At 32.0% G+C, this 10828-nt stretch overlaps 1 protein-coding gene across 1 annotated transcript in view; it reads left to right on the top strand.

The window, feature by feature from the left end:
* The window catches only part of LOC134696852 (proteoglycan 4-like), an 82049-nt gene extending 72408 nt beyond the window's left edge, over positions 1-9641 (top strand). The window contains exons 4-6 of the mRNA XM_063558807.1: positions 5800-5885; positions 6537-6623; positions 9010-9641. Coding sequence (XP_063414877.1) covers positions 5800-5885; positions 6537-6623; positions 9010-9641 — 805 coding nt within the window. The remainder of the gene's footprint in view (positions 1-5799; positions 5886-6536; positions 6624-9009) is intronic.
* Positions 9642-10828: the final 1187 nt, after the last annotated feature.

Raw genomic sequence — 10828 nt, forward strand, 5'->3', positions numbered from 1 at the left:
ATTGATTTTGAGTTTAAATAAAGTTTTTGATCTGCATAAGTCTTATTCAGCTCGACACATGTGTAATATTTGTTTTTCTTTATTTTATTTTACATAAATGAGTGTTCTTTCATTTGAAATGTTATACATTTATCAATTAGTATGTTTTTAACTTGCTCTTTAGCATGGGTTCAGCACATTTTTAAGGAGTCCGTACCATTACGATCGCTTTCTACGTTATGTGGTCTCTACTTGTCGAAAATCATACAATTTATACGTTTTATATTGCATCCCATATTCAGAAAAATACAGTTATAATCATATAAATCTGCAGTGATTGACATCCATTAGAATATTAGACAGAAGTAATGATAGTTGCATCAAAAAGTATCTTAGCACTAGTTTCTTGTTGAACTTTAGGTTCTCAATTCCAACATAGTGTTAGACATAGATAACAACTTTTTGTTCGTAGATACATTCCGTCTTTAACAGCTGTTTTTACAGCTTTTTTGTTTATTAAGCAGGGAAATAGTTATCAAAGGTACCAGGATTATAATTTAATACGCCAGACGCGCGTTTCGTCTACATAAGACTCATCAGTGATGCTCAGATCAAAACAGTTAAAAAGCCTAACAAATACAAGTTGAAAAGCATAGACATGATAGAGGATCCAAAATTTAAAAAAGTTGTGCCAAATACGGCTTAGGTAATCTACTCCTGGGGGTAAGAAAATCTTTAGTTTATCGAAAAATTCGAAGTTTTGTTTAACAGAAAATTTATATAAAAGACCATATAATTGATATTCATGTCAACACCGAAGTGCTGACTACTGGGCTGGTGAACAAGAAATTAAGATTAAATATATGTTTTTAAAAGATATGCTTTTTAAGTTCCAACGAGAACGCTATTTAGTGTATATGGAGTCTAAGTCATAGCGATTTATTGATTAATAAGCATTTCATTCAACATTGTGTTTTAATAACACATCTTTAATTTGTTTTATTTAAAGTTATATTTCATTGATGAAAGATCAAATGAAAAAGATATTATAAGGAATTTCAATCAGTATGTAGGCGTTCGTCCTGCGATTGATGACATTACAGAATTTCATAAACCTTGCGCTTTTCATGAATATTTCTTATGTTTGGCTTGTTTAACAGTTCTGTGTATTTCTCATTAGTTACAACGTGTTACATATTACTTCTTTGATATTTGTTTTCCCTTTTTTTGTAGTTTATTTTTAGACGTGTTTGTTTAACAAAAAATAGTAATATAAGTATTTATTATAATTTTAATACTGAAAGCATGTGTGCCCTTGATTTCAATTAAAATACAATATGTTTTACTAAAAACTAATGTTTAAAAAGGTTTTGAATTTATTTTTTATATAAAATTATATAAATAGACAATACTTAGCTGACAGTGTAAGTCAAACGTTACTGAAAATCCTGAGGTAAAATATTTGTTTCAAAATTTTGTTCATTGTTTTGAATAAAGCTATCAAAAAGACAAGACAAGAAAAGTTTGAATGTTTTGATGTTTTCGACTTTGCGGGAAAAAAGTATTGGTCCAGGAGAAAATATAGAGGGGCTGTTTAAATGTTAATAAAATGCAAAACCTTCGATTCGAAGAAACGGGTTTAAACCTCAGAACTGTGCCTTCAACTTATACAATCAGTCAAGGGTGCCAAAACCAGTTATATACCTTAAATTGTAAAAGCGGTTTTTTCATGGTGTAACATTAAAAAAACTCAGAGAATCAAACTTCTCCGTAGAAGTGGATTTCATAGAAAGCTTGGAACAGTTTGGAACAGTTTTCCCTCTACAGTGTTATAGAGGTTTTCTTGATAACTGTATATACTGAAATCGAATTTGGACAGACATTATTATACATTGATCTAGAGTTGTTAGATACGTAGAGAATAATACATGGCAAAATCCGTATCATATGTCGTATCATCCCTTTAGGCCCGAGGGATGATATTGGTCGAGGGTGATAAGGCATGTGATACGAATTCTGCCATGTAATATAGGCTTTATCCTATATTTCAACAGAAAAGTATTATATTATATGAACTGTTTTCTGATCCATAGCACTGGGTTACCTTCAGTGCTACTTTTGTCTTGTTTCAAAGGCCTTAAAAGAACTGCTCAATTACTTATCCGAAGCACCTTTACAATTTTCGTGCTGTTTAAAAAAAATATATTTTGTTTAATATTGTATTTATTTGTGTGTTTTTGTACTTTTTAGTTATAGTTGCATTTAGTGTGCCAAAAATATGAAAACTTGACGTTCGTGACGTCAAATACCAAACAATGACGTCATTCATAAAATTGACCTATTGTGAGGAAAAATTTTCTTTAGCAAAAAAAAATAAAACTGACTTTATGTTAAAAAAGAATAGGGGTGTAATAAAGGGTAGGATGCGATAAAGGGTATGCAATAAAGGGTAGGGGTGTGCTAAAGGGTATGCGATAAAGGGTGCGCATCAAAAATGCGCGATATGGATTAAACAGCAGGCTATTTATCACATATGCAAAACTACTGTATTTACTACTAAACATATGAAAAACACTTTTATTTAATTCATATTTACTAGATCGAAAATATTCTATAAAATAAAAATAAGAATTCTGACCTGATCACTTTCTATGTATATTTTTTTAACCTATTTTGTTTAATTATCTGATAAACTCCTTTTGGATACAGCTACTGTATGGTGGAGTTTTCCTGATAATGTCTATTGCCGAACACAATATTATGATGTCCATATTCTTATTATTAGTATGATTATGTTCCTAGTGAAGATAGATAATACACCGAATATTTTGTATTCAGATACGTTGGGATCGTGCTAACATATATGTAACTATGAGCCTGTCCCAAGTCATGAGCCTGTAATTCAGTGGTTGTCGTTTGTTTATGTGTTATATATTTTATTTCGTTCATTTTTTTTATCTAAATAACGCCGCTAGTTTTCTCGTTTGAATTGTTTTACATTGTCATTTCGGGGCCTTTTATACCTAACTATGCGGTATGGACTTTGCTCATTGTTAAAGGCCATACGGTGTTAATTAATGTCTGTGTCATTTTGGTTTTTTGTTGACAGTTGTCTCATTTGCAATCATCCCCCATCTTCTTTATATTCACAGTCACATTGCGTTTAATTATTCTTCCTCTATTTCAGCTGTGACGGAATTTCCGTGTAACTTTCCAAGTCCATGGACGAACCAAACATTTTCAATTTCTATTTTGGGTTTAAATACTGGTAATTGGCAGTTTAACACTGATTGTCAAACAAGTATTTTTACAACGAGCAGTGGCTGTGTCATCAAATAACAGAACGCTTCCTTGTTGTCCGGTATGTTATTAATTACAGTTCTTTAATATAAATAACAGAACGCTTCCTTGCTGTCCGGTATGTTATTAGTTACAGTTCTTTAACATAAATAACAGAACGCTTCCTTGTTGTCCGGTATGTTATTAATTACAGTTCTTTAACATAAATAACAGAACGCGTCCTTGTTGTCTGGTATGTTATCAATTACAGCTCTTTAACATGAATAACAGAACGCTTCCTTGTTGTCCGGTATGTTATTAATTACAGCTCTTTAACATAAATAACAGAACGCTTCCTTGTTGTTCGGTATGTTATTTATTACAGTTCTTTAACATAAATAACAGAACGCTTCCTTGATGTAAGGTATGTTATTATTTACAGTTCTTTTACATAAATAACAGACCGCTTCCTTGTTGTCCGGTATGTTATTAATTACAGTTCATTAACATGAATTTAAATACTCACTGAATCCCTAAAATTCTGAAAACAGGAAAAAATAAAAATCCTCAAAAGTGGCGATACTTGGGCCAGTTGTCTGTTAGTTTCCGAGGATAACACTATTTATTCAGCCATTTTTGGGTGTTGGCTGGAACTATGGAAACGTTGCATTGAAATGTGTTGTTTTAAATCTGGGTAATTGTTTTGGAATCATAGAACATCTCTCCCTGATGCATAGTACTGGCTTTCTCAACTTGGCTGGTTTTCTTTTCTTTTTCATTGATAATTGTAGTTGTTTTAGAATTTGAAATCTAGCATCACTTTGAAATTATCAATATCGAACGAAGAATAATTGTCAAATCGGGAATAATTGTCGAACATAGAATACTTGTCGAATTTAGAATCAAGTGTATCATCATTGGAACCTTAAATATAATTGTTTTTTTTTTAATGCTTATTACTTAAGTAGTATATTCCTAAGATGATATCACTCTGTATTGTTTGAGAGAATAATGTTTGTTACCATATACTTAGACTAAATAACATATGATTTTTACCGTATGATAATAGCATTAAATTCAAGTATTTTCCATATTTTTCGAATTGGTGCTTAGCGGGCTGATATGAACGTTATCACATGGCATTCCGGTGATACTCGGTAAATTCCGGAAAATACACTTCAATGCTACGTTTTCAGTGAAAAACATTACAAAGTGGTGTACAAAACAATTATTTGAATACTGGAAATTATATTGTGTACAATAATAAAATTGAATTAAAAAAAATATATAATTCAATAAATGCATTTTTAAGTTTTTCTGAAACATAATTTAAAAAGTTACTTTAAAAAAGTTGACTTTTCCAAACAATGTTCATTATGTGTATTGTTGAATTATCTTTTAGTCGATTCGTCCATATTACAATGTGGTTTTTTTCTCTGTTGAGGCATATGATAGAAAGATTTCATATTGAATGTTACAAATTTTGGGTCCGACGTCCGTGAACTTTTTACTCTTTCAACTTCTTTTCGGGAACCACGTAAAAGGATCAATATATGAATCTGTTATTTTTCTCTACTGTTGAAGCATATGATAAAAAGATCATAACATGTCATTTTTCATATCGCATGTATTATCAGCTCTCGGTCAATATCAGCCCTCGAGCCATGCGGCTCTTGGGCTGATATTGAACCTAGGGCTGATAATATATGCGATATGAAAAATGCCATGTAATAATCTGATATTATCAAAGATTTCCTTATGTGCGATTTAAATCATCAACGCTTTTAAACTTAGATAGATATGCAAGAAGAAACTGAATAGGAAAATATGTGTTTGCGTATTAATTACATGATCGGCCGACAGAATCATAATTCAAGGGAGTACAAAAAACCTTAGGAAAGGCCGTTACTTAAACGTAAATATTTCGGTCAAATGGTGAGAGAAAAACAAATATTTATATGAGTTAAATCTATTCAAGTCAAATTGTTATGTACCCCTTTAAACAATGTTGATATCAATTGAAATGAAACACAGCCAATTTTTCATAGGTACTATTTTTGTACTTTAAATCTGTAGTACTGAAAATTTAGTTTTGATATTAAGTACTATTTCTTTACTTTAAAATTATTGTACTATTAACGTTCCTGTATTTTACAGTATTTGATTTGAACTTAAATTTTGGTACAGAAATAATACGAAAAGCGATCAAAATATTTTATGTTCGAAAATCATAATTTTAAGAGATTTGATAAAGGCATACTATGAAAATGCTTGAAATGTAACGTTGTAACCAAAATATGTAGTACTTAAATTTCCAAGTACGAATCAAGTACTGTAAAATACAGGTACCTAAATATGACAATAATTTTAGAGTAACAAAATATTACTGAATATAAAAAGTAAATTTCCATTACTACCGATTTTTGGTACAGACATAGTACCTATGCAAAAGTAGCTGTGTATGCAAAGTGATCTTTTGGAAGAGTAATGAATTATTATTGATCTTTAGCAACGATCAAACTGATATTAATATTTTTTCAGAGTACAGGGTTCTGATGACTTTGCATGTTTCCCGATCTTTTACAATCTTCAAAGTGCTCCTTTAATGTTTACATTTGGATCAAGTGGTAAGTTGTAACTTTCTAATGAACTCAGTACACTTTGTAAGAATGTTTCTGGCATTTCTATACCTTGTCTTATTTGTTTATGATACCAATACAAACATTCAAATACAATTCGATACATTCAGTTATAGATTACCTTAGTTGTTTTTTTGGCAAAACTTTTAGGAATTTTGGTCCTAAATTCTCATCAACTTCGAACTTTATTTAGCCTTTTTAACTTTTTTTAAACTCGAGCGTCACTGATGAGTCTTTTGTAGTCGAAACGCGCGTCTGGCGTATATACTAAATTTAGTCCTGGTATCTATGAGGAGTTTACATACATGTGTTTGTCAATAACGGTAAAATATCTATTATTGTGATTCGATCCACCAAGTATCAGCAGTTATGACGTGATGCACAATTTTTACATACATCGTTCCAGTTTTTTCATTGCGCCACAGGGATAATAATTGCCGAGGCCACTTCAATAAGACGCAAGCCCGATAATCAAAAAATAACTGAAATTAACGTGTATACTCTTCAACAACCGACAGGGGTCTTTTACTTTAAATCAATCCCGAACTGGCTATGCTATTCGTTTGGACAGCAATTAAGATAACTACTATGATATAAATGCATTAAGCACTCCATAACTAAACGTTCTTTATCGTTTAGAAACCAAAACGTTTGTCAACAAAAGAGGAGAATTTACAGATATATGTGAAGTTTGTAAAATGCCAGTTGCCACTGCTGAAGCTAATGGTAAGGACAGTTTAACGGATTATATTTGTAATCTGCTGATGATAGTTTTACGGATTATATTTGTAATCTGCTGATGATAGTCTTTAGCTTCTCATTTGGCAATAAAACTGAGTTACATGTACTATCACATTTTTCAGTGTACAATTTAAACAACTCCTCTGTAAATATTTGTTTCTTTCTCGTCGCCCTTTTTCAACAAACAGTTTAAAGAGGCATTACATGTGAAGCTGTCAAATTGATGGTCCCCGATTCGACTTAAATTCACATACTTCATTTATAATATACTTAAACTTATAGCCAACTTACAATAACTCTTAAATAAACAATAAATGATATGAATCAAACTTTCATAATCAACATGACTTCCAAAGACTGCCGACGGTCACTAAACCAGATATAAACACACATATGAATATAAACAGATAGTGTTCACACGCAATTGAATTTGTGTAGGTCTATTTGATTTCAAATTATACGTTTAAAAGTATGTGTATTGTCTCTTTTACCTGTAAAAGAATAATATTTTTTGTCGATCGAAAGAGTCAACCAAACGATTCATCCCTTTTGTTTTACTAAACTGTTGACATTCCTTTCCTTTAAATAGCTGAATGTATGCGGAACCCATCTCCAGTTTAGGGGTTACATTGAAGGTCAATTACATACGGATTTAATGAGCATTTAATTCACTTACAAGTAAATAGCCATCAGCCAATTTTCTTAGTTTTATTTTGACAAAATTGAACCAAATTGGCTGTAATTTTACTTTATCACTTTTATTAAGAATCTAACAATAAAATATAATATTTAATTCTTTTGTATATCTCGTAGCTAGTGCCACAGGATCCAAAAAATTACATTTAAGGATGATCACTTTTAAAAAATACGCACTGATCTTTTTATTTATCATCTGATCGTATTAGAAAATTGTTTTTACAGTTAGAAAATAGGTGTAAAATTTCATTGAAAAATAATTCATTACTGGTTATAACTAGGCAGTTTCAGGAATTACCTTGATTAACTTACTGCATCAGGAACTCCATGTTATTCCTAATTTCAGCTATATACTTTAACATATATACTTTTTTCTCTCACTTTTGTGGTCTGATGGAAAATCTTTTTGTGCTGTATTAACACCTCTGTATTTATTGTTTTGATTCGCTTCTTATATAAAGAAGATGTAGTATGATTGCAATTGAGACAACTGAGTCACCGTACGGCCTTCAAAAATGAGCAAAGCCAATACCGCATATATAGTCAGCTATAAAAATCCCTGATAAGACAATGTAAAACAATTCAAGCGAGAAAACTAACGGCCTTATTGATATAAATAAAATTAGTTATTTTGAATTAAGTTTTGGGGATCCAACTAAAATGGCCTCGATTATAAATGTTAAGCAATGTATATATAGAGCAATGTATGTGTGTAGCAATGTGTGTGTGTTGAAAAGCAATGTAAGTGTGTTAAAAAGCAATGTATGTTTGTTGCAATGTATGTGTGTTGAAAAGCAATGTATGTGTGTTGCAATTTTGTTGATGCTGTTATTGTAAGTCTAACGCAGACTTATCATATGAGTGTTTGGCCGAGTAGTAAGCCTGCATGATACCTTGTTATCTTTCTATCTTTGTATAATGATCGTTGTTTGGCTGAGTAATAATTATGGTATCTTGTTATCTTTGTTTATGTGTATAATCATGATTGTTTGGCTGAGTAATAATCCTGGTATCTTGTTATCTTTGCATGTTTGTATAGTGATCATTGTTTGGCTGAGTGATAATCCCGGTATCTTGTTATCTTTGCATGTTTGTATAGTGATCATTGTTTGGCTGAGTGATAGTTATGGTATCTTGTTATCTTGTTATCTTTGTATAATGATAGTTGTTTGGCTGAGTGATTATCCTGGTATCTTGTTATCTTTTGTATCTTTGTATAATGATCATTGTTTGCCAAATAATAACTGTTTTACTTTGCAACTCTAGGATCACCTGGTAAGTAAAGACATTTCTGTTTTAATTCATAAATTCAGACGACGAAACAATACTCAACTAGAGTAGCTCATCTCCCTCTGTATTCGCCAGTTTTGAAGAAAGCTTTATTGTTTAAACAACAATCGGAATGTTTATCGTGTAAATGTCTGCCAATGCAACTGTAGCAAGTGAAGGGAATAATCCCAAAAAGAAACAGAAAAATAATTTTTATTATACATGCTAACTTCATCGAAATATAATTGAATATTTAGTTCGACCAAAAATTGTCACATATTATGATATTAAAAAAATATAGTACATGTATTTCATACCGTTTAAATGTATTGCTGAAATAATTACTTGTGGCCAAAAAGAAAATGAAAACATTACTGCAATATCAATAATTTAAATATGTTTTCAGCCTCATCCCCACCGTCTAAATCCTGTGATATACCTTCAATGTGTCCGTTACCTGGTAAAACATGTAGTGCGAATGACGTTATCCCAAATAGTTCTGGATGTCCAAATCCTACACTAATCACGGAAGAACTAACATCAACTACTCCTGAACCAACAACAACCACACCAGAACCTTCAACAACTACTCCTGAACCAAGAACAACCATTACTCCTGAAACAACAACCACCACGCCAGAACTAACAACCACGCCAGAACCTTCAACAACTACTCCTGAACCAACAACAACTACCCCTGAACCAACAACCACCACGCCAGAACCTTCAACAGCTACTTCTGAACCAACAACAACCACTACTCCTGAACCAACAACAACTACTCCTGAACCAACAACCACCACGCCAGAACCTTCAACAACTACTTCTGAACCAACAACAGCCACTACTGCTGAACCAACAACAACTACACCTAAATTAACAACAACCACACCTGAACCAACAACTACGTCAGAACCAATAACAACCACGCCTGAACTAACAACAACTACACATGTGCCTACAACTACGTCTGAACCAAAAACAACGACTCATGGTTATCGCAGCCATTGCAGAAATAGAAATCCCCGACGGCCTTAGTGTCATCATATAGTGACATAGTGCATAACCAATCCAAATATGTGGATACAAATAAGACAAATAAAAACTATTTGACTTCATAGTTTTGTCACTTTTCAATCAAGTAACTGTCTGGAGCCCTCTCTTTCTTTTAGTAAATAGTCTTTAATCGTGTTCAGAGTATGTACATAACAACACATAATTTCGTAAATGAACATATCACATCATTGATTTTCGTGTGTCCAAACGGCTTTTTTGCGTAGTCTATCATCAGGAACGCTGAAGTCCTTACACTGTAAAGAGACGAAAAAGCACCCGAACAATTAAGAAATACGATGACCAACAGAAAAGTCAAATAAAGTAACATGCCTATATCAATTGATATTAAAAGTGAAGTAAATTATATGTACAATGTTTGTATTGAAAAGGTTATCTATGCCTTCTAAGCACTCTCTTCGTTTGAACTGAGGTGTATTGCTGTTTGGTGTCTTTCGTCCCTCTTTTATTGGCAAACACACTACATATCATGAATTTAACATTAATCGTTAGTTCTTATATCATAAACGGTTCAACCATTTTTAACTTGAACCATTTTAATATACACGAAATGTATTCTTAGAACAAACTTAATACAACAAGTGTTGTGGGGCAGGGATCACAACAGAAAAATATGCACAAATAAAACACTATAAAGGAAGGCGAAAAATACTTAGTATAGATTGATACTCAAAATTATGAACCGAAAATATACTGACAACTGACTAAAAAGACAAAGGCACATACAGAAGGCCATAGGATAACTTATAGTTGTTAATATCGGTCATTTGGTCTCTTGTGGAGATTTGTCTGATTGGCAATCATACCACATCTTCTTTTGCATACAACAAAGAAAACATTAGTTTAAACAATACGAACCCCAACAAAATCAAGGGGGAACTAAGGTGCTCTGGAAATATGAGTTGATTCGCTCCACATGTTCCACCCGTCATGTTAACGGTTTGAACGAACGATTACCGATTATCAAAACCGCTAACCGGTTAACCGGACTTTTTTTTCAATTTTGATAGATTTGATATAAATTTTTATTGAAATTATATTTTTAAATTGTCGTCGTGTTAATTAATTTGAGAGATCAATTGTCCAGTATATTGATTGCTATTCTGTAATCTATATAATAAATTCTACCGGTCAAGACACACCTTCAATTA

Source organism: Mytilus trossulus, chromosome 14, assembly GCF_036588685.1.
Source record: "Mytilus trossulus isolate FHL-02 chromosome 14, PNRI_Mtr1.1.1.hap1, whole genome shotgun sequence".
In the NCBI taxonomy this organism is placed as follows: domain Eukaryota; kingdom Metazoa; phylum Mollusca; class Bivalvia; order Mytilida; family Mytilidae; genus Mytilus; species Mytilus trossulus.